The 25782-nt window shown below is 39.2% G+C and overlaps 1 protein-coding gene across 1 annotated transcript in view; it reads left to right on the forward strand.

Annotated features, from left to right (window-relative positions):
* Ptpn13 (protein tyrosine phosphatase non-receptor type 13) overlaps positions 1-25782 on the forward strand; it is a 165823-nt gene that overhangs the window by 65309 nt on the left and 74732 nt on the right. The window contains 3 exon segments of the mRNA XM_027388500.2: positions 7932-8495; positions 22141-22236; positions 22754-22844. Coding sequence (XP_027244301.1) covers positions 7932-8495; positions 22141-22236; positions 22754-22844 — 751 coding nt within the window.

A 25782-nucleotide genomic window follows, 5' to 3' on the forward strand; every position in this document is an offset into this window, starting at 1 on the left:
TGTTCTTGGCCAGTGCTCACACAGTAGCAAGGATTTTACAGGAGCCATTTTAAGTTCCTAATTCAGTCTTACAAACCTCAGCAAGGCCGAAGCAATGAAAGTGTGCTAATTAAAGCCCCACAAGCCAGAAGCAATCAGCAGCCAATGGTCCATGGCAAACATTAGCTTCAGAGGTCAAGACTGGAGAACAATTAGCTGTTAAAGAACAGATGCTCTTCTAGGATGCTGATGTTCTTTGGGGCAGCTTGTTCCCTCTCCCTGTAACCCTCCATTGCAGTGAAACATCGTCTGCAGTATTCACCAGTTATAAGTGTCTATAGCTGGTGCTACATTGTATTAGGACCCTGACCAATGTGTTCAATAAAGAAATCAGTAGGACAGGCAGTGCAATACAGAACTGGGTTGAACAAAGCAAGCCCATTTATGGATAATGCCAGTATCTGTTGTTTGTTTGCTAATTTAGTACTGCTTACTATTTTGTGTGTGAGTAACTGACCTGGAAAGGTGTCTCTTGAATCTTGCTTCTGAAATCTGTCACAAGAGTGAAGTCCTAAACCAGTGGGCTGTCTGCCCATACTTTGTTACTTAATACTGCAAGTACTGATAGCATGGCTTCACTAGGAACACACACAAAAAAACACAAGCATTTCCTGCCAAGTGTTAGGGGAAGCCTACACCACCATCAGATAGGTGGTGATGACTTCAGAAACACGGGAGTGTGCATATGGTTCTGTTTCTGTCTTTTATGTACTTGAGCACATTGTTAAGGACAGCTGGGGACTCAGGAGCTTCCTTTAATAATGAAGTTCCCTTCTCAGAGGTGCTGTGACTTTGAGTCTGTGTGTAAGAGGAAAAAGGTAAATTATAGGATACAAATTAAGGATAATATTAAATCACATATAATAAGAGCTAAGGCATGATGTGCTTTGCAAGGAATTTTTCCCAGTTTAATTGAAATAACCAGAATATACTCCATAAAGACTTTTTATAGTCTTAGACCTTCTTTTGTTTGTCTGTTGAGACAAGTTTTCTCTGTGTAGCCCTGTCTGTCCTGGAACTCACTGATAGACCAGGCTGGCTTCAAAATCAGAGATACACCTGCCTCTGCCTTTCAAGAGCTGGATTAAAGGTGTGTGCCACTTCGCCCTGATCTTTTTAAAGATTTTGTCTTCACTCTATTTATTGCTTCCTACTTGGTTTTAAGCAAACTGCACACTCTGCAGGAGAGTGTTGATGGTTTTGTTGTAAAATTTCATTGCTTATAATTGGTGATAATATGGGTCTGTAAATTGAGCTCAGAGCCTCCTGAAGAGATAGTAAAGTCTACCTTTTATCCTATTTGGAGCAGTGTGATGATCTTCTATTCAAGAATAGAGACCTTCTGGTCTCTGGTTTCATTATTTTCTCTCAAAAAAAAAAAAAAACCTTGTAAATCCCTCTTGGTAAATAATTATATGCCTAGGAAAAAAAACAAGGCAGAATTAGAAAAGAGACAAAATTTAATTTATATCCCCTTAGTTCAGAGGGACTCGGAATAGTTCAGCTGTGCTAGCTCACTTCTGTCATCTAGAAAAGAGGGAATGTTAAATCATTCCCACATGTTGTAGATGGGGGAAACAAGAAACGTGGAGATTGACTGGCTGGCATAAGCTTATGGATTGATTAGGAAGACAGAATCTCTTGATAGTAGTCTTCTTTCTAAGTGATGCTGCCTAAACTGGAGTTTAAACGTTTTATAATCAAGTTACAACCATCGTTCTTTTGGAAGCTATCTTATAAGAAATTATAGGTATAAAACAAATAAGACACAATGTCTTATTGTTCTGCTTAGGAGTAAGGGTATGGAAAAACTTTATGGAAGTGACTAAATAAGGTGAGATAGTGTATAAATTTAACAGCGAAACAAGTGTCCTAATGTGGTCTAGTGTGCTCTGCTAGTACAGTAGAAGGAGTGTGTTAGGATGGGGAACTTTCATTGTTTCTTCCACGTCAGAAGCTCACAAGCAGCCCCATCAAGTGTTTCATCATTGTTTTCATCAAGTGTTGCCTTCACTGCCTGGCAGTGGTCACAGCTGTCATGCAATTGTATTTATTGCTTACTGGGTAAAATAATTCAAATAGCTTGCACAAATGTTTAGAACTATGGGGAAAGCAGTCAAATAGTATACATTTTGTTTAGTCTCAAGTACAAATGATTAAATGGCACACACTGCTGTTATCAACACATGCTCTTTGGCCAGCAGATTCAAGCATCCAATCAGCACTAGCCTTGGATGCAATGTTTCTTTTCGACAATATGGCTAGGTTCTATATTTGAACTCCCTTTTTAAGTTCTAGATTAGTGGATTTTTCCCTTGTGCCTTAGCAACATAACATAACTACTATGCTGCTATATTATACCCTTACTTCATCTTACTAAAGATTTGTGATTTTCAGAATTCTTATTATTTTATATTACATCTTTAATTTTAATTTATAAACATCTTTTATTTTACACATCCTATAAGGTGTAAATCAGGCAATTATGTGTCTGGTGGTGCAGTTGAATTCAGTGAGAGCATCGTTAGCATGATAGAATGTGATGATAGTCCTGCCAGGTAGGAATATTTGGTTTAAAAATGGGTTGTTTGGAACAGCTGACATCTGACTTCTTACCATAAGCCTACACACCTACCTATGAGCATGTCTCCTTTTTATTCCAAAATTCAAATAAAACCAGTCACAGACAAAGAGATGCTGGGGGCGGGGGCGGGGGCGGGGCGGGGGGGGGGGGGAGAGGGACCACTTGGCTTTGTTTTTCTTGTTTTGTCCACAATGTTTTTTTCTCCCTTTAACATTTTTGTAACTTACAACTTTGTAACTCTTACCCTTTCCTATTAGACCGTTTGTGACAAATACATACCTCTGTCTTTAAACCTTGTTTCATGCTTCCATTTTCTGCTCAGTTTCCTCAGATGTTACCATTCTCCCCATCTCTCTCCCTTTTTTGACCCTCTTTGTATTTCACCAGTCTTTTCGTGGTCCCATTGGCTTTAATTATGATTCAAGATTGTCTTTTATACTTTTATAAATAATTGTCATGAGATTTCAAGTTTGTGATTATAATGTTAGCAGATATGATTTGAAAACTTCAAGAACAAATTGCACTATAGTTATATTTGACATTTGGAGGAGTAAAAAAAAATTGTGACAAACTTTCAAGTAGATTGTTTTATTTCCACTGTATATTTTCATGTATTCTTTTGAAGATTTGTTTTTATTTTATTTGTATGAGTGTGCATTTAATTTAATTTGAGAACTTCATACATGAGCATTGCTTCTAGCTCACTTCTGCCTTCCCCTCCCAAATTTATGACCTCTTCTAATTATTGTTGCAGGTATATATACAGGTATGTGTGTATGTGCACACATATAATCCATTGAGTCTCTTTAACATTGACCATCTTCATATGTGTCCAGGATGGACCACCTATAATTAGACAACTTTGGGATCCTGTCCCTGGAGGAAACTGATTTTCCCCCTTTTATCACCCATTGACCATCTATAGTTCTTCATCAAGTGACAGGATTTGTGAAATTTCCACTGTCCATTTTGGCATGTCAGCTGGTGATGTCATTATGCCAATATTGTTCAAGCAGCGATGTAGTTGGGAGTTCATGGTTTCATTTTCTTATGATGTCTAGTGGATGCTATCTAGTCTAGCAGTAGGCATCTTGGTCCCCGGCTCTTAAAATATTTCTGCCCCTCTTCTGTGATGTTCCCTGAGCTGTAGGTTTAAGAGTTGCACTGTTGATACCAGTTGGGTTTGAGCACCTCAGAGACACACTTAATCTCTGCATCTTGAGCAGCTATGGACCCTGTAGTGGTTTCAGTCTGTTATAAAGGAAGCTTCTTCTGTGAGGGGTGAGGATGGCTGCACTACACTTACCGCTGAATGTAAGAATCAGTGTTTAGACTACAGTTTGAAATTGCATAAGTTTAGGGAGATGGCAGTAGTAAATTTTCCTCTAGGGTTTATTGGCATCTCCAGTCATGTGTGGTTGCCTTTGTCTATAGTACCAGGCATGAATCCCTCCCATCAAGTAGGCCTTAAGTTCAATCAGGCAGTTGTTGGTTACCCCCAATGAAAATGCCAGTATTGTACCTTTGGAGACAAGTTAGTTGCCAGGCCAGTCACTGTGGTTTGTAGGCTTTATACACCAGGCTTTTGTTTATAGGTTTTGCTGCTCTTCCTAGGCAGGTTGCATAGCACCTTCCCATACTGTAAAAGCCAGTCCTCAGAGGGACTTCCTAGGTCACTTTCAGCTTTATTTCTCCTGTGTCTGAAATGTGTGGTGTCTCCAGCAATAGGATATTAGTTTCAAGTTCTGGAAGGAAACAAAGGGCAGTGACAATAGCCTATATTGTTTTAGGAGACTCACATATTCCCTCAAACAATAATTCAGGGGGTATGGGAGTTCCCATGCCTGATGATGGAATTTTTGTTACATAGCTCTTGGGGGGGGCACCATGACCCCATGTGACATAACGCCATTAAATATATATTTATGTGTGTATGTATATACACAAATATATGCATACACATATTTTAAATAAGCTTATACAATATTTTTCTGTGTATTTTAAATCCTCACAGTGTTATTTATCTTTCCTTTCCTGTGTTACATCACTCTTCCCCCCTCCATCCCCAGTTAGCGCCCCCTCCTTCCTCATTGCCTCCCTCATAGCACCTTTCTTCTGCTGTTGTCCTCTTATGTGCATGAATGCTTTGCTTATAATGTATGCTACATGTGTGTAATGCCTGTAGAGGCCAGAAGAGGGTTCCAGTTCCCTGGAACAGAGTGACAGACAGTTGTGAGCCACCACATAGGGACTGCAAACTGAACCCAGTCCTCTGTAAGAGCAGCAAGTGCTCTTAACAACTAAGCCATTTCACCAGCCCCACTTTTTATTTCTTTGAGACAGGGTTTTAATATATAACCTATGTTGGTCTTAACTTCTTGAACTTTGAATAAATGTATACCGAAATGTTTCTGTATCTGAATAATTTTCATCACAACCATAGAGCCCTGTCTGTAAATCAGCAGCTTCCCAAAAGCCATGTAGTTAGCAGTTCCTTTAGGCCTGTGTGGTTTGGGCGAAGACATGCTTCTGGAGATGCCGTGACCAATTAATGTACTGTTAGTAAACAAGAACGGTCTAATGCTCTAAATGCAGACATGCACTTACGTCCTACAAGGCCATGAGCCTGCAATGCATCTGTTAAGTGGTTTGCTTCTATTATAATGACAGAGGGTTGACTGCTTTGAGGAAGTCCTATTTAAAGTAAAACCATGGGGAGCCTGGAGAGGTGGCTCAGTAGTTAGAGCACTGGCTTCTTTCAGAGGACCTGAGTTCAATTCCCAGCACCCCTGCAGTAGCTTACAACCTCTTGAATTCCAGTTCCAGGTGATCAAACACCCTCTTGTTGCCTCTTTAGGCACTGCACACACGTTCATACATACATACAGGCAAAATACCCATACACACAGAGATAAATAAGTTAATTGATTTTTTGAAAAGATTAAAATAAAACAACTGAATGCAAAGAAACTGGACATGAAAAGAAACTGGACATGAGAAAGAACTGAAAAAGAAGAGTCAGAAAAGTGTATATATTATGTATAATTTTTTTCTTTGGTTTTTCAAGACAGGGTTTCTCTGTGTAGCTTTGGAGCCTATCCTGGCACTTGCTGTGGAGACCAGGGAGGCCTCAAACTCACAGAGATCCACCTGCCTCTGCCTCCCGAGTGCTGGGATTAAAGGCGTGCACCACCAACGCCTGGCCACAGAAAAGTATATTTTTATGTATAAGAACTCAACAGAGAAAAGCCTATGACTTAGATAAAATGAGGAAATAGATATCAAATGTAAAGAATTCAAGTGGCAGATCCAGACGTTTCAATTTCCTGAGACTGTGATTTGTTGAACAGGTTAGTGACATGAGAATTTACATTGTAAAAATATAATTCTGGATGTTGAAAGGAGTTGATAGAAGCAGCTAATGTAAGGGTTACAACAGTGATCTAGCCAATCAACATCATTAATTGGGTATGATGCAATGGCAGTGGAATGGATATTAACACATGAAGCAAGGTGTCTTTGAAAAATTTAAACAGTAATTGCTGATGGAGGTAAGGAAGATGAGTCATTTAAGGACAGTGCCCATATTTCCATTTTGAGTAATCAGTTGGGTAATAGTGCCACTTACAGTATTAGGAAAGACTGGAAAGTAATGGATCATTCTGGAAGCAGAAAACACAAGATGAGTGAATCTTGAACAGTCTGAGGTGCTTCTGAGGCACAGCAGCAGCAATTCAGTTGTGTAAGACTGTAGCTTCTCCAGAAAGATGTTGTTAAGAAAGTGAACTAGAGATGTTTTCAAATCCAGATAATATTTAAAGTATTGTTAATAACATTTTATAAGGAGAAAGACAAAAGAGGAATTCTGAACCTGATACTCGAGGAAAGCCAACATTTGGAAATACATTAAAGGATTAGGGAAAAGCAAGAGTAAAGAGGGGTAAGCAGCCCCAGCAGGGGAGCCAGGTGTGAAGAAGAAAGGGAGCCCATGAGAGACCTTCACCTGGAGCAGAGTCACTGAGCTTGGCAATTGGGAGGCCACCCAGGTGCAGAGTAAGTAGCTGGAGCCTGACCAAAGTAGGGAATGAATGAATGGAAAGGAAGGCACTGGAAAGACAGTAGCTAAAAGGATGTGTGGTAATGGGAGGAGTTGGTCTTGGTTTTGTTTGTCTTTTGAGAAAGGTTAGATTAAATTTGTATTACTTCGAAGTGATAATTGGTAGATTCAGATGAATTTGTAAGCAATTTCTTGTTACTAAGAAGAATCTAGTCATATTATACAGCATGTTTGTTTTCAAAGAGAGGTCACAGAATATACCAGAGAAATTTGTCACTGTTTAGGGCTATTGAGGTAGCAATTTCAAATATTTCTCACATTTTTTTCAGTACTGGACAAATACCATTTTGGTGTTGATCTGTTGATTCATAGAATTAATATAACCAAACGGACATTTCTGGTGTGTCTCCATAAAACTTTAAAAACCAACAGAATAAATACCTGGTTTTAATTCTATTGAACTGTAAATATAAAGCTAAAATTGAGGTTGCAGCTAGCAAATAGTGATGCATTCCATTCTAAGGGAAGAAATTTTAGTCTCTATAATAGTCTGTCATGAAAACTTGGGTTTCTTTAGCAGTTTAGATAGAAATTAACTGGGTTTCAGACATGGTAAAATTTTCTGAAACTATATCTAGTTATAGTAAAATCTTGAACTTGATAATTCCAAGTGTTAAATTTTTCTTTCTATGCAGAATACAAAGAATTCTGTTTCTTCAATTAAACATTTATTTGAAGGATCAGAATGTGCTAGGACTTTTTAACCCTGGAAAAAAATTTTAAGTTACATTTTTAGAAGTTAAAAGAGTATAGTATGCATTTTATTACCCCCAATAATTTCATGAGTAATTACTGTTTTACAAAATTAGATGTTATTAACAACTTTTATCTTCATTTTTAAACCAAATACTTTGCTTCTGAGGACTGAAATACTCAAAAGTGCATGTTCAATATATTATGTACGTTGTTCGTAAGAGGCATTGTGATGCTAGCATAGCTCAGTGGCAGAGTTCTTGCATGCACAAGGGCCTAGGTTCAATCCCTAGTAATACCAAAGCAAAGCAAGAGACATTTGACTCAAGACTTTATATACTCTGCTTCCACTCTCACAATTACCGTCGTCATTTCACCTCTGGTCTTCCACATGGATAATTTAGGGAGCTGGCAGCACTTTCACTATCAGTAGTAGGTTACATTCTAGCTGATTTTCTAAAGATGCTGCGCATACATGATAGATTCTTATCATTCCAGGAAGAAGTTCCACTTCTGACGCTCTAGACATACACAAGGCTCCATTCTCTCATCAGACTTTTCTTAACAAAGGGCTTAGTAAGTCTATGGGATTTCTGTCCATCAGAGACACACACGATGAGGAAGATTGTTTCAAGGATATCCCATCTGATAATAACTCCAGGCTTGAAGATTCTGGGACTGTCTCCTCCCCTTACCCGTTCAAAACTAGCAGTCCACATAAAAAGGTTTTCCCCGGAATCGACACGCTCTCCAAGAAGAAGGTCTGGGCTTCCTCCATGGACTTGTTTTGTACAGCTGACAGGGACTTTTCTGGAGAGACTGGCAGGTACCAGCACTGTGACCCTGAGGCTGTAACAGAACGGACTTCAATCACTCCCAGAAAGAAAGAGGCCAGGTACTCTGATGGAAGCATTGCCTTGGATGTCTTTGGCCCTCAGAAAGTGGAGCCAGTGTATCACACTCGGGAAACGCCAACTTCCTCTGCAGTATCAAGTGCTTTGGACAGAATTCGAGAGAGACAAAAGAAACTTCAGGTTCTGAGAGAAGCCATGAATGTGGAAGGTTAGTAATTCTGTGTGTGTCTGAGAGACGAGTAAATTAAGATACCTGAGGTTGTGTCTTAAATCAAAGAAGGGTTATTAAACCACTCTACAAGTCTGATTTCTACTGCCAAGCCTTTGCATCTAGGCTACATTGACTTCTCTGTCAGTTTATGTTCACTCTTCTATCAGAAGAGTCAAACACCCCAGTGTGTGCTATAAAGTCCTCCCTACAGCACGTCCCAGCACTCCACAGTGTGCTTTAAAGCTCTGAGCCTCGAGGTTTTCTGTGCTGTCTCACTGGAGGCCTCAGGGAATGGCTGGCTTGTGCTTCTCAGAAGCAGTGGGTCACATGACACTCAGGGAGGTGAACTAGCTAGGTACCAGGTGGGCGCCAGACCGCCAGCTTCCAGAACAAGCTTCACAGTGCAATGGCAGGTGTAAATTTGGCATCTCTTTTTCTCAAATGATGGTACTTAGGTGTATAGATTTAAAGTCTGTCTAGATTAGAATTGATTATGTCATCATGTCTATGAGTTATCTTCCCTAGTCTGAGTTATACATCTATAAAATGGACCTAACAAAAATAAATCAATTAGATAATGAGTGTGAAGTGATTAAACAGGTCACTTACTACATTTTTAATTTGAAAAGCATAAAATCAACTTTAGAAGTTTATATGTAGCATGGTCTTACTGTGCCACATTGGCTAGCCTCAAACTCAGAGATATGCTTGCCTCTGTCTCACCAGTGCTGGTATTAAAGGTGTACACCACCATATCCAACACATTGTAAATTCTTACCATTCTGTATCCTGCATGTGATAAATTTCTTCAAGTCAGGAATTAGGAAATAATGGATATTTCATTGATATTGTGAGTTTGCATATAATATGCATCTTATAAAGCATTAGTGCCTTTATGAGGTAATTCAATAAATCTTTACATGTTTGTGTGAGTGCTTCATGTATGCTTGTACACTGTGTGTGTGGCTAATGCTTGTGGAGGCCAGAAGAGGGCACCAGATCCCCTGGAACTAGAGTTACAGATAGTTGTGAACCACCATGTGGTTGCAGGGAACCAAACCCAGGTCCTCTGCAAGAGCAGCAAATGCTTTTACCTGCCCTGCCATCTCTCCAGCCCTGGTGCTATATATTTGTGATATGAAATGGTTTTGAGCCTTTCTAAGCTGAGAAATGAAATTATAAGCTTATTCACTCTATCAATTTTAGGTTTTAGAACTGTGATGGTAAAGAGTAAGCACTTCCTGTAGCTTACGAGAAAGGACTTCAGAAGTTGAGTCATCCCCCCTTCTGTGTTACACAGCAGCAGCTCACATGTAAATAGTAACTTAGTCTGAACTTAGGACTGTGTGCTCATGAAGACACACATACAGAAATGTTTCCATTGTAGGAAAACACAATTGTCAGTGGATCAAATAGATAAAACTATTATATTTAACCTGTGAATAATGAAGATAGATACAATCAAGATGAGTATTTCTGACACTTAGAATGAGCAGTATGTTTTCTTTATGTGAATATTAAAATAAAACCACAAAGCTAGACATGATGACTTACATTTTCAATTCCAGCATTTAGGAGATAGAGGATAGCAGATATCTGTGAGTTTGAGGCCATCCTGGTCTACTTAATAAGGTCCAGGCCAGCCAGAGCTATCTAGTAAGATACTCTGTTGATGGTGGTGGTGGTGGTGCTGATGGTCATGATGATGATGGTGGTGATGATGGTGATTTGGGTAATGGTGATGGTGGTGATGATGGTGATGATGATGATGTTGATGATGGTGATAATGTTGATGGGGTGGCGGTGATGATGGTGATGATGATGGTAGTAATAATAAAACCATGAAGCTGAAGAGCTGGCTCAATGTATAAGAATATTTGCTCTGTGGACAGAAGGACTGGATTTCATAAGAACTGAAACACTAAGAATCTGGCCATGAATTTGTATTCCTGTAAACACGTTGTTGGGATGTAGAGTCGTGCAGATCCTGGGAGCATGCTGGCCAGCCAGTGTAGCTGAAACAGTGAGTTTCCAGTGTTGTCGGAGACTCAGGCATAAAGAAGTAAGGTGAAGAACAGTGGGCATATCTGTTGTCTTCTCCTGACCCACACATGCACACACGCAGGCACACACACCTGCTTACCTGCATGAAAGCTCTGCACACAGTACACACGCACAGAAGAAAGAGAAATTAAATATTGTCTAGCATTCTGATGTATTGGTTTCAAGACATTATTACTTTGAAAGTTAATATTAGCATAGATTAGTAAAATTGAGTTTTTTTATATTTGAACCTTGGTTTGAGAGTTAAGGAGATCAGATACTAATGGAATGAAAATCTTTAAATTGTACCATGATTGTTAGTTTAATGTATTTTGTTTGAATAAGTAACTTTTAATTGGACTACCTGTAACAAAATACATTCACCATGTGATTTGTTTATCTTATGAGGTAGAGAGTGTGTTCATACTTTAATAGAACACAGATGCACCAATGTGAGTCCAAACAGGTGTTTTCTGTAAAGATAATTCATGGTATTTTTAAGTTTTATTTGTTCATGTAACTAGTTATGACAGTACATCATTTTCAGATTTTGAAATTTTATTTTTGTTAAAAGACATATACAGAAAGGAAAAGCTTTCTTTTTGGAACCACAGTGTGCTTTGAACTGTTTAATAACTAGACATTTTCCATTCTGAATCTTTCTGTTGTGAAGATTTCAAAAACATTTGCTGTCAATAAAAGCTCGCCTGTGTTTTTCCAGAATGTGTTTCAAGACCCAGTAGACAAAACCTGAACATACAGGTTTAATGTGCAGATACTGACATCATCTTAAATGCGCCTCCATTATTACAGAGAAGTAGCGGTCACTTACGCTTGCTTTACTAGCATGTTATGTGTGGGGACATTTGAGTGTGGAATTCAAGTGCAGCAATTCCAATTCATTTTTTAGTTTAGGGGCTGACTGGTTTACAACTGTGTTGTCTCTCTGCACGTGAGGTAATTTACACAAGCTATGCAAACAAAAGTGCAGCAAAGGTTTTAACTAGTCCCCAAAGATGAGAGTAGAAAATAAATTCTGTTTGTCTCATTGAATTTTCATGAAAATAGAGGTCTTTATGTGATAAACTAAGCAGAACAGTCTACCTCACTAATGTACACACGATTTATATTTATGTATTTTTTCTTAAATGTCCATATTTCGAAACACTCTGTACAGTCTCTTGTGATCTTGATCCTGGCAGCTGCTAATGGATTTCAGTAATTTTAGGATTAGATGATACCGCAGAGTACATCTTTATCCAAACACCGTCTTGGGCTTTAATAGCATACTCACTATTCCAGAATTAGTTGATGATTGAGTTTCTTTCAATTGGAGGATGGTTATTTCCATGATGGATTTTCGTAGTTCTGGCTAAATATTTCCTGTTGTTACTTAACTTTTAAAAAATGTTCTGGGGCTGAGGATATAGCTCAGTGGCAACAGCACACAAACTTACATTTCATCCCTGACACCTCAAAAAGAAAAACAGTTTGTTACAGTATTTAAAACAACTAAAAAAAAATGAAATTCCCACATTTAATTTGTTCTTTAGGTGTGCAAGGAGGATCATTGCACTGATAATGAACACAGTAGTCTCCTTCAACCTCAGAGTTTCTCTGGAACAGACCTGTCCTCATGAAAGGCGCCTTTCCCTTAGCCACCTCCATATTACCTCAGCTGATGTTAGCCACCCAGCTAGCCCGGTGGAAACCAGACCTTAAAGTCACGGAGTTTGCACTGGAAAGAATCTGGGTATAGCTGACTCTTAGCTCTTTGCCCAAGGCTCAGAAAAGTAAATTGACTTGTCAGAAGAGGAACATGAGCCATTTTTAATGACCAGCCTGTGCTTTGAACTCTGTTATAGGTTTTTCTGTTTTCATCCAGTGCTTTGAACTGCCATAGGGTTCTTCCATTGGTCATCTAGATTTCATCAGAGACCAGATACATGGTTAGTTGTTCCTGCCTGGGAATGTGGACATTGGACTTACTACTTAACAAGCCCTAATTTCTCCTTACCAAAGTTACATGTTGTTTTTTTTTTGTTTGTTTGTTTTTTTTAATATAATGAGACAGGATAGCATTGGGAAAGAAAGGCCTTAAGGGAGACAGTGCCAGGGTTAAGACAGCACTCCACGACAGCCTACTCTACTGTGATGGGTGTTCCAATGAGGTGCTGCCGTGGGAGGATCGTATTGTTAGGGCTAATCCTGCAGCTAGAGATGAGGAAGAGACTTTTCAAAACAGTGATAGTGAGTTCTCCAACTTCTTGGGGAACAGAATGAGAAATTTGGGATCAACAAAAATCCTATGAAAGAAATTGGTATTTAAAGCTTAAAAATGATAAATTATTACTATACTATTAGTTGACACTTAAGTGTTCAGATAGTTCTCTATAGAAAGCTGGGCAGAAGGCACAAGAATTCAGTGTTAAGAACCAGTTTTGATGCCACTTTCTTTTCTTCCATCTTAATTTCACTTTTTAAAAGGGGGAGCTGCAGCGATAGCTCAGTAGTTATGAGCACTTGTTCCTCCAGAGGACCCAGGCTCAGTTCCAAACACCCACATGGTGATGTACAAATGTAACTCAGTTCATGGGATCTGACATCATCTTTTAGACATGGTAGGTATGCATGCACATGGTGCACAGATACACATGCAGGTAAAACACCTACACACATAAAATACAAATAAAGGGATTTTTAAAGGGTTGATTTATTTACGTCTGAGTGTTTTTCGGCATGTATGTGTATGTACCACATGTGTGCAGTGCCTGCTGAGACCAGAAGGCTCTTGGGTCCCCTGCACCTGAGATACAGGGGGGCTGTGAGCTGCCATGCGGTGTCTCTGTGAGATCTCTGCTCTTCACTGCTGAGCTGTTTCTCCAACCCCGCCCAATATCACTTTTCACTTCAGCATAAGACTGCTCCTACTTGGTTCTTTTTGCTTTCTTCCTCAGTGTCAGAATTTCTCATTTCTATCTCTCTGAACTGCATCTTACAGCCTGTGAAGTTGTCTGGTTTTCACTTGGAGTCTCTAACAGCCATCTCTTTGTGTTTTAATTACCATGTACAAGCTATGCTTTCTCCGTGGTTCGTAATAGGTTCTCCACTGTGAGAGACTGGTGTGGAAACAGCACTGTGAGGTCAGTGTGAGCAGTGCTCCACACCTGTCTGGGGATTAACAGCATTGTTCCTCCAGCATTCAGAGCTGCTCTGCATTTTGTACAAAACATAAAGTATTTTCTTCAAAATTACAGTTAAATATTATTTATTTAGTGAGCTATGCAATCAGTCTACTTTATCTCAAAATTAGATACTGCTCCCTTCTTTCAAGCTCTATGACCTCTGGTCCTGGCCCAGTTTGATTGTCCTCAACAGCCTTGTTGCTAGGGCTGAAAGTCTGCTGGAATACACACGAACACTTGTATGGGTGTCCTTATTCTTAATTTTGAAGTTATGACATTGCATTTGAGAAGGTTCAGTTTTCAGTGTTTAATTTTATAGTTAACTTTAAGAAAAAGCAAAGGGGTGAATTCAGAATGCTCTAGTCCTTAGGAGGAGACATACTTTTTGCCTAACGTGTTCTTGTTAAGATCAAAATGCTAGTTATGAACTATGTCAGCTTTTGTTTCTCTACTTTGTTTACAAGTAGAAAAAAAGAAAATAAAAATGTGGCTAGATTGTTATCTTAAATCATTCCATGAGCTAAAATAATAATAATAATAATAATAATATTGCACTAAGATCAGTTCCACAGAAGTAAATACCTGTAAGGAGGAATGTTACATAATTAATAAATAGCCATGGATTCAAGATTCTAGTGACTTTATTATTATATCCCTAAGATTACAAATGAATTTTGTATATTTGAAGTACAACTATTGTAAATGTATCAACATGTTAGAAAGAACCCAGGGTCTACAGTGTTTCCAGGAGCTGGCATCATGGAGTAGAACTATTAAGTGCAGGAAATACTATGTCTGCACATGCCCACCCTCTTTGAGAGCCACATGAGACTAGTCTGCAACTGCTGTGTGCCTAGTGCAGCTGAGGGACTAGCTTGTTTCACAGACAAAGCCACACTGGCAGTGGCCACCATAGTACTCAGTGCAGGTTAGAGCAACACAGTGTGAAGTTAGTCCAGGGTAGTTTTAGCAGCATGTGTGATGAGGAGAGCAACACATTACTCCTCAGTATCAATCAGAATATAACTAATAATAGGCATTTCTCTTAATTCATCAAATGGAAAAATATTTTCAAACAACAAGGAATGTTAAAAATGTAAACGCTCTTGTATCTATATTCAATAAAACAAAATACTGATTTTGGATCCACAAAAATAATACTTTTTATTTGGAAAGTAAGATTCTAAATCAAATCTAGTCACTTAGAGACCTAGTTTGGCTTTGATATCACTTCTTGAGAAGTACAGACTGACAGGTAGATCTTAAAAATGTGTATCATAAACAAGTCTAACTAGCAACAAGTTTCCTCACAGTATTTAAAACCCAGCCATGTGTTCGGTCTCTTGGTTGGTTAGCTTTGTTCTATTTTGTTGTTTGGGACAGACCAGGCTTCTGGCTAGCCAATGTAGGTGATCTCAGCACCTTATCCAGCTGAGAGCCAGCTATTTTAATCTGCAAACTATTTCATTTCTTCCCAGAACCTCTGTTTCTGCTGTTGTCAGTTACACAAGTCTGAATACACTTCTGGCATCCACCCTTCCGTAGGTAGCATTCTGTCCAGCACATGGGCTGGAGTTCTCGGCTCCCCAGGTTGTCCCTGATCATTCTGCCTCATCCTTTAGGCTTGGCTGACATTCTCACTCTCTGCCTCCTTTTCTATGTTTTCCTTTCTCTTTCCATACCTCCCTTCCACATCTCTGTATATACATAAAGGGAAATAAATGTAAATGTACTCAACATTTGTATATAAATAAAAGATGTATGAAGAATTTCCAGTGTATGCCTACATATATTTGTAAATACAGTACAAGAAACTCCTGCCCACCTACCAGCCAGCTGACCCATATGAGGCTGTTTTACATTTCCCTGCCTCCATCCTTAAGAATGCCAAATGTTTCGGGCATTGCCTGGCTCAGGAATATTTCTTATTGGCCAGTTCAGGATGTGACCTGTATTTGTTTATTTGAAATTACTTATTTTTAAGGGCTTGTTTCTCCTCCTGTAAGCCTCAGAAATTTGTGTTGTGTGATTCCCCACTATGTCCCTAGAGTGTATCATTACCCCTGACATATACTAAGTACTACACACATGCTTGATAATATAACCTGAGTGTATCCCAAAGTGGCTGATGAAGAATGTTACTGTGCCTGGTGTTGCCGCTTTGGATATATAACTTAGTAATAATCTCTGTTCATTTATGGAAGTAGTGCCAATTCTCTTTTTGTCCACTCTAAATAATCAAATCACATACTCAGTGAGGTAGCAACAACAGAGAATCCTGGATGGTGTTTGATGGGTACTGGTTGTCACCATAAAAGGCATGGCCCAGATATGGCTCCACCTTGCTCTGGGTCCCTGGGGAAGCTGGAGACTTTTTGTCATGCCTGCCTCTGCACAAGGTTTACAAATCTGGAATGGTTCCGGTCACTGAGTTTCCCCATGTATCCCTCTCCACTTTCATACTTCCAAAGTTTCTTCTTCTAGCTCCAATTTTGTATTCCTCACAGTCACCTCTTGGGCTTTCAGACGATATTTTGCTGATTAGAGCACAGTGTGATATGGAATAGAACACATGACAGTAACTTCTTTGGAAGTCACTCCTCTGAAATAGAAGCACAGAGAGGTTTGTCCAATGTACAAATATCCAGCAATATAGCTTGTGTTTCTCTGCTGTTTGAAAATTGAAGTATCCCATTTATTTTTTTTTTTTAAGATTTATTTATTATGTATACAGTGTTCTGCCTGCAAAACAGAAGAGGGCACCAGATCTCATTACAGATGGTTGTGAGCCACCATGTGGGTTCTGGGAATTGAACCCAGGATCTCTGGATGAGCAGCCAGTGCTCTTAATTTCTGAGCTATCTCTCCAGTCCCCAGTATCCCATTTATTAGGGCTATATTCTTTTTTTTTTTTTTAAAGTGAGGTCTTTAAAATGTTTAATAGTTATGAAGTAGAAAGTTTAAAAGTTATGAACTGTTGTCATTCCAAAATTGACATCACTCTCTAAAACTGACATCTGTAATTTGAGTCATGTAGTAAAGGCAAAGAAATGGCAAGCTAAACATGGATTCCTGACACTGGACTTGGCTTAGTGGCACCTCCTGTACATGAGTAGTCTGAGCTTGACTCTGTGTCACTTGTTGTTTGTGCTGACTTGGATTAAATTTAACGTGAAAATGGTGGAATGAAAGCTTTGTGTGAGCCCAGATCATATGTAAATCTTCATACATGGAGTCTGATACCTCAATATTTAAACCACAGTGATCACGATCACATGAATGATTTCATGTGTTTAAGGCACTAAGTATGTATTGCAATAGCAGACATTGTGATTCTTGGTTGTAAAGAACATGTAAAAAGGGGCTGGAGAGATAGCTCAGTGGTTAAGAGCACTGACTGTTCTTCTAAAGGTCCTGATTTCAATTCCCAGCAACCACATGGTGGCTCACAACTTGAATGAGATCCAGTGCCCTTTGCTGGCATTCAGGCAGAAGACTGTATAGACTGTATATATAATAAATAAATAAAATCTAAAAATAAAAGGAACTTGTGAAAAACATTGTAGCCTATTGAGGCACTGCCTACTAATTGTCAGTGAAGTCAGTGTGGCCATAGAATTGGTGTCACTTCTGTTTGTAGGATGAAGCTGTACAAGAGGTAAAAACACATGCTGCGGTAATGTGAGAACTTAAGGACTCTCTTCTGTTTGAAACAGTGCTGTGTGTAATATTACAGCATTTAACTAAACTTCTCAAAGTCACTCTCCTTTAATCCCTATTTGTTCTAGTCTCCCTCCCTCCCCCTCCCTCTTCTTTGTTTTTTGTTTGTTTGCTTGGTTTTTTGTTTGTTTGTTTGTTTGTTTTTTGTTGTTGTTGTTGCTTCAAGACAAGGTTTCTCTGTGTAGCTTTGGAGTCTGTCCTGAAACTCACTCTAGATCAGGCTGGCCTTGAACTCACAGAGATCCACCTGCCTCTGCCTCCCAAGTGCTGGGATTAAATGTAGACAACACTACTGCCTGGCTTGTTCCAGTCTTTCCTACTGGACAGATGATTTTAGTGTGTGTGTGTGTGTGTGTGTGTGTGTGTGTGTGTGTGTGTGTGTGTGTGTGTGTATGTGTGTGTGTGTGTCACAAACACAGTTTGGTGACTTTGATCTCACTGAGGTGATCAAGTACTTTTTATTTTTACCCTTAATATTCTTAACACTGATGATTTCCAGAACAACTTCTTTTGTGTCTGAATTCACACACTCCCAGCAACTTTTGATGAAGGAAATTCTCAGAATGAGACATAACCTAGAATAAGTGATCCCTTGTATACCAGTTTCCTCATTGCATATTTCTACACATTTAAGAGGTGTTAAAATTTATAAACCAGCAGATGAGACATAGAGAATAACTTAACATACCAAAGGTGAACATATTCTTCAGTCATAATGATGAGAGCCCAGAGTTTCCCTACCACAGAAGGAACATTGTGCTGAAGGTAGAGGCGACATGGGAGCTTTATAAGATTATATATTTAGATAAGTGTGTTATGGGTCCATTGCACATTATCACAATTTTTAGTATTCAGAAAACTTAGTAATATTCTGCAAATAGGCTTTTAGGAGGATCTTGTGGGTTTGATATTTCAATAGGTTGAGATGTAAGGATATAGCTCAGTCATTAAATGCTTGTGTTGCAAGAGTGACAGTTTGAGTTCAATTTCTTAGAACCGAAAGAGAAGCAGGACATGGCAGTGCACAACAATCCCAGTGATGGGCAAGTGGGACAGGTAGAACCTCAGTCTCAGTGCCACCAGCCTAGCCAGATCAGCAAACTCCAAACCAAAGAGAGAGCCTGTCTCAAGAAACAGGTAAATAGTATCTCAGGAACAACGTCCAAGGTTGTCCTTCAGCCTCCATAGGCACATATGTACTAGAGCACACACGGACATGTACACAAACACAAAATGGTCTGGTTGGTACTGAGAAATGTATATATGACATGTGTATTATTTATTTTTCTAAATATTTGAACAATGTCATAATAATCAGACTTTTTTCTTAATTATGTAATTAATTCAACAGTCCTGGGATCTGTACCAAATCCAGAGTAATAGACTTGTATTTGAGATATGGATAGAAAACATTGCCAGTTGTGTGGTACATGCCTTTAATTCTAGCACTAGGGAGGCAGAGACAGGCGCACCTCTATGAGCTGGAGACCAGCCTGATCTACACAGCAAGTCCAGGGACATTCAGGGCTACATACCTGTCTCAAAAATTCAATAAAGAAACAAAGATAAATACCAGTGGCATCTGGGTCTTGTACGAGCGAGGTGTTCAATGATGCTAGGATGCTTCATAAAAAAGTAGGCTCTACCTCCTGCTACAGTCCAGAGCTGAAGTAGAAAACCTCTTCTTTCTGGTCAGTGCCTACTAAAACCTCTGAGCATGTAGATCACAGAGCCAAGAACAGTTGCCACCTATGTGGTCTGTAAGAATGGAACATGGCTTCTCCATTCCAGTGTCATATGGCCTTGACATAGGGTGTACAGTTTTACATTTCTGAAATGGCTGATTTTATTCTTAATTTAGAAATGGATGGGGTAATGATGGCCCACACTTTAATCCCAGCACTTGGGAGCCAGAGGCAGGTGGATCTCTGAGTTTGAGGCCAGCCTGGTCTACAGAGCAAGTTCCAGGACAGCTAGAGCTGTTATACAGAGAAACAATATCTCGAAGAACCATTGGGGGGGGGGTTCAGAGAGAGAGAGGGAGGGAGGGAAAGTTCAGGCTCACAAAGTTTAAAGATTTTTATTTTAGTAAGCATGACTGTATGTTAAATTGTGGATTAGAACTTTAATCTGATTATAAACATTTTTTAAAGCATGACTGAGAAGAAAATACTGTGTGTAACTTTTAGTCTAGTTATACTACCATGTTATTACATGAAAAGAACATGGCTAACACCACTTTAAGAACCCACAAACTAAATCCCTTCCATTTTAATTAATATGACTGTTCCTACCCTTCCCCTACTGTAAAGAAGGAAAACATCTTCCTACCCTTAGTAGACAAAGCTAGTCATCTAGTGTGTTTGCAGAGGGCAAGTACTCCAGCCACATTCATAACTTGGTGGTGCCCCGCCCCACCCCACCCTGTCCCCCACCTAGGCGTAGCCCTGAGAATGGCTTTTAGAGACAGAGGGTTGATCAAGGGAAGTATTCTTAAGAAGCTTTCAGAGGTTTGAACAGAGTTGCTTTTGTCTTCTAGAAGGAACCCCGGGCTGAAGAGAAAAGACAAAGCACAGACTATAAGCTAAAGGAAACATAGACACAAAACAAGACCTGACAAATGGGATTCAGTTTGCAGAATTAGTTCAGAAACAGTAAATTCATGCGCTATTTTATACAGCATGAGAAGCTGGAGTTTGGGAGGCACAGCATCCCAGCACAGGAAAGCTCTAGTCAGTTTATCGAACATGTTTACTGCTTTGTAAAACAGCAGAGCCTGTGGTCTCTAAAGCCAGTCCTCTCCTGGGCCTTGCTAGTTTAGCTGTCCTGAAACTTGCAGTTCTGGATTTGTGATTTGGTACCGGTTCCCTGGAAAATTCCACATGGCATTAGTGGGAGAGGTTGGTAACAAGAAAACAAAAGTGCTTTGGTGCCTTTAAATGAAACAGTTTCCCCTAAGTAACTGCTTAATGTGTACATAATTTATTATATTAGTAAATATAAAGTGGCATTATGCAACACTATTGTTTTCATTGAAATACTGGGGTTTTGGTTTTTTGTTGTTCCTTCTCCTCCTCCTTCTCCTTCTCCTCCTCCTTCTCCTTCTCCTCCTCCTTCTCCTTCTCCTCCTCCTCCTCCTCCTCTTCCTCCTCCTCCTCTTCTTTCTTCTTCTTCCCTTTCAAATCACATTCAAATTCACCAAGTGAATTTTAAACCTTATTTCACCATGAGATTTCTCTGGAGTGTAATTCAGTCATTCACAGAAGACTAGGAAATACTTCTCAATTCTGAAACCTTTTCCATTGATTAGAGTATTACTTAATACTTGTTGACTATTCACAAGGCTGGGTAATGTACTCATGGGCAATAGTATGCCTTGTTCTTCAGATGAACATTATCCTAGAAACTTCCTTTTCATGAGTTCATGGCCAGGCATCTGCTTTTCTCTCATTTGTTGCAAGTTTCTTTCTCAGCAAGGCTCCTGCTCTACCTGGATTCTCCCAGCACATTGTTCCTGGTTTCATAAACATGGCTTTTGTGGCGCCATTAAACCACTTTATTATTCATTAACTTCATTTTCTTTTAAAATTTCTGTTGAACGTATAGCAGAAACAGTTCATCATGTGATGTTCCTATCCTCGAATTTGCAGACTGCTTGGGAAAAATAAAAATAATTGTCTTCACTTCTTCTGGTGACCTGCAGTCAGGCATCTCCTTCTCTCTTCACTTCAGGGCATTTCCCAGGGACTGCTCCCTCTAAAATCAACAAGAAGCCACAAAACAGTTTGGATACATTTCACGAAAATTCATGCATCCTTAGCCCTAGGGCCACATGAAAGAGTCCTGTGGGTTTTACTAACCCTCACAACAGTTTCCCAGGATGATGTCTGTCTTGGTGTCAGGACTCTAGCCACAGTGCTCCCTGGATGATGTCTCCTGGTATCAGAACTCTAGCCATGATGCTCCCAGGATGACATCTGTCTTGGTGTCTGGAGTCTAGCCATGGTGCTCCCATGATGTGACTCACTCTTTATTACCAACTGACCTTCTGAAGTTGGGATCTTGAGATTTCAAATTTCTTTGTTTATTTTTACAGTTTTCTTTGCCTGCTGTTTCTCCCCTTATGTTTTTTCCATCTCCCATTTCCTTCAGCACATTTTCCATCAGCTTTTCCGACTATCATCTGCAGCTTCAAAAACAGGCTTTTGTCAGCTACCTGAAAACATGAACAGTCCGTCCACTGGGCCAAAAAACTCTCTCCTCCAAACCACCAAGCTTATGGAAACAATAACGCATGCTTGCTTTCTCAGTTCTTACCATCTGTCCTCCTCTGACCTTTCTGTTCTACTTGTACTGTGAAAATTGATTCTGTCAAAGGTCACCTAAAGGTTCCCTTGGTGTAACCTATGTTTTCATTCATCAACTCAGAAAACATTATATCCTTGCTGCACACTGGGCATGTGCTGGATGCAAGAAGGAACTCATCTGCTTTCGTAACCAAATTCTAGCCTCTAAGGGCACCACGCACTCGAATGGTACAAAGACATACACTTCAGCAAAATACTCAGAAACATATAATAAGCATTAAAAAACATAAAGTAAAATATAAAATGTTCTAATCAGATTGAATGTGTCCTTTTTTAAATTTGTGGGGCATTGCTAATAAACTTTTTAATTTTTAAAAATTCTTTTAGAGCCAGTTCGAAGATACAAAACTTACCACAGTGATATCTTTAGTACCTCCAGTGAAAGCCCATCTATTATCTCCTTGGAATCAGATTTCAGACAAGGTAAGCGCACCTAAAACAAGCAAAGTGTCTTTTGTAAGAAGCAACTATCACTATTTTTTAATATTGAGACAAAACTTGTCAAAATGTTAAGTTGTAAAATGTTTCCTTTGAAAATTGTTATATCAAATAATAACAGTTTGATAAAACAGTGATACAGTCATTTCATCATATAGGAAGGAAGTCATTGTCTTTAAAACTTAACCTGACTAGCCAGGCATGGCAATGCACACCTTTAACCCCAGCATTGGGAGGTAGAGGCAGGCAAATCTCTTGAATTTGGGGCCAAACTGGTCTATGTAGTGGGTTTCAGAACAGCCAAGGGCTATAGAGAGAGACCCTAATCTCAAAAAGAAACAAGAAAATGAACAAGAACAACAACAATGAAAAAGGTGATGTTACTTGGCCTTAATGTTACAGCATGTCATTGCCCACATGATGGTGGTTCATGCAAATTATCTTATTTCTGCTTTCATGTTCTTATCACTTCTACCATTATTCTATTTTTATTCACAATTAGTGAGACGAAGTGAAGCTTCAAAGAGGTTTGAATCTAGCAGTGGTCTTCCTGGAGTTGAAGAAGCTGGTCAGGGCCAGTCACAGAAACCAAGGTATGGCTTTGGAAGCACTAATTTCTGGTCACAGGAGCATGGGTTGGGTTTGGTTTGGTTTGGTTTGATTCTCTTTAATTGCAGTTGGCACTTGCCTTTTTAATTGCCAGTACAAATAGATATAACACTCAAGAAGGTTAGGGCATAACATTAAAAGTCTGAAAACATAGTAAACCTTTATTTCTAAAATGTAAATAGTAGTTGTCTGTACTTTGAAAGACTGGGGCAGCTCAGGTATTCAACATGAATTGGTTGAATAGTTAATGATATTAACACAATATAAGCTATTATGTAAAAAGTTAATTATTCACTCACTGGTTGATTTCAAGAGGTTCTCCGGCATATTTCTACAGCCTGTTTGAAGCTGTGTAGTGCCAACTTCACACTGAATGAAATACTTGGCAAATTTCTTATGAGATATTAGTGTTTGCATGTCCTAGATCTGGGGTAATTGTGTCATAGTTATGTATATTTTCCTTTGTTTAAATTGAAAGAGTTTTTGGACAAGCAGTCACTGTATTGTTTGTGTCACTGTAACGTGTATACACTTACCTTGCATGAACGTAGAGAATGCTCGTTTAAAATCTGTAATGTGATACTTGAGATTCAAAGTTGGCTTGAAAGTGTTTTTCCAAAAAACATTAAAATTCCTTAACTTCACTGTTCGCTTACTTCAGAACCTAAGAAAAATCTTCTGGGAAATTTCAAATGTTTGTCCTTAGCTAATGAATATGCCAGACAATGTCCTTACCTGTGAACTATTAATAGACCATGAAATCCTAGCTGTGCGATTAAAAGGTATTCATGGCTTAGAGCTCAGGTAGTTAAGCTCATGTACTAAAAACATTAATCCTTAGGTAATGTCCCAAGGTGTTTTTTCTTTCATTTCTTATAAATACCTGTAATTTTTTATAAAAATATTTTCTACTTACACAATGGCATTTTAATTAGTACTTTCTTATGATAAACACTTTTTGATCATTTTGAAATAAGAGGAAGGCTGTACTCAGTATTGAATGCTTTCCCAGTGAAGCCAAAGCACTGGGGATAAACAGAAAGAAGTTGGTGTTAAATACCATCAAGCTCAGTGCTGAGTTGAGGGAGAATTTTTATTTTAGGATTTCGTCCTCTAATATGTTTGATTGAGAAAAAATTATGAGTAGTTTTTATTCCCTTTGAGCCTCAGTGAAAGAAGAAATGGAGATAACATCTAGAAAACCCGTTGGGGTTGTATGTGTTAAACCTGATTTTAATCTGTTACTTAAGGATGCATTCCTTCAGAAGAATTAAGGTGTCTTGGGAGCTTTATCTGTTTTCTTAATAAAGAATCTCAAAAGCATGAGTCATGAGAGACTTAATTTTGACCCTCCAGGTTTTGGTAAGGAAATGTTAACATTAAGGCCACCTTAACTTGCCAATCCATGTTTTAAAGGTAAACTATCTTTGGGGCTACAGCTAAGTTATATATAAGAAATGGAGGAGAGAAGTCTGGGACATAAATGTTGATCACTCAGTGTGCATATGTGATGTTGCATGGAAACTGCTAAACTTCCACTTCTTTTAACTAGTCCCATCATTTCCTGCCCACAGGAGTATATGAGTAAAATAGTGTCAAAATTCCTTGTGGAGGCGCAGGCTTTCCTGGGTGTGGGCCAAGGTTTCTGATGGCACCCTCACTGTGTCAGCACATGCCAGGCACTCCTGATTTTTTCTTCAGGCAGCAATGTATTTGTCCATGTTGCATGCTTCCTTACAAGAAAATTTCCATTCCCTGTAGCTAGAATGAAATGTCGAAACAGACGGAGGGTGTTGTTGAGCTGTGTTATGGGGCAGGGAAGACACTAACAGGAAACAGTGAGTCAGATGTAGCAGAGTGAGCAATTTCTGGATTCTGAGCTATCAAAAGTGCCTTCTAATGACTAAAAAAGATATTCAAAGCTGCTTCCAAAGAGTGTCTCCTAGCCTTTTTGTGTGCTAGCTTTTGAAGTGACTTTAAACACCGTGTCTTCCCACAAGGCCTGTGCCTCTCTACTGCGGGTGTGACTCTCTTTCTGAGTGTATTAACAGTTTTCCCCTGAATATATTAGCTGACAGTGTACGTACTCACTATCTAGCAGTGTAATGCTTTTCTAGATTTAAAACTTGTTTTATTTTTTTACGTGTCAAATGCTTCAGTTCTTAATGAGACGTTTTATATCTGTATCGGAAGAGATAAAGTGACAAGTCTTCTCTGCTGCTAAGATTATAGTTAATGAAGATAAGTTAAAATGCATAGACTCGAGTTTTTACTGCTTTGAATCCAGGTGAAGGTAAACCATAGGACCAGACTCACACAGTGCCTGCTAGGCACCCACCACATGCTAGATACTTTCAGGTACCAGAGAGCTGTCAACAGCAGCAGGAAGAAACAACTCCCCCAACATATCACCTAGAGATGCAGCCTAGGCAGCAGACTGTAGAGAAAAAGGAGGCAGGAATCCACCATGCTGTGTACAAGTTGGAATGCCACAGTCTCTGCACTATGGCCTGCATGAAACTGTGAGACTAGGAAGCCCGGTACAGCTCTGTTTTTTGTTTGTTGGTTTGTTTGTTTGTTTTGCATTTAGAACCCTTTTTAAGCTTTTGTCGGGTTTTACATGGAAATTCTTGACCCACGTGTAGGTGCCATTTTGTTGATGGAGTTTCTTTCCCAACTGGTCCCACAGCAATTTAGCCCCAAATAGATGCACAGAGACTTATAATAATTATAGACTGTTTGACTGACTAATGGCTCAGTCTTATATTGGCTAGCTTTCTCTTAATTATTAACCTATTTCTATTAATCTAAGTATTTCCACGTGGTCTTATCTTACCTGAGAATGTCCGGGCCTGTTACTCCTTCAGCAACTACATAGAATCTTTCTCGATGCCTCTCTCTGTGTCCTCTCCCCAGAATTCT

Source organism: Cricetulus griseus, assembly GCF_003668045.3.
Source record: "Cricetulus griseus strain 17A/GY chromosome 1 unlocalized genomic scaffold, alternate assembly CriGri-PICRH-1.0 chr1_1, whole genome shotgun sequence".
Taxonomy (NCBI): Eukaryota; Metazoa; Chordata; class Mammalia; order Rodentia; family Cricetidae; genus Cricetulus; species Cricetulus griseus.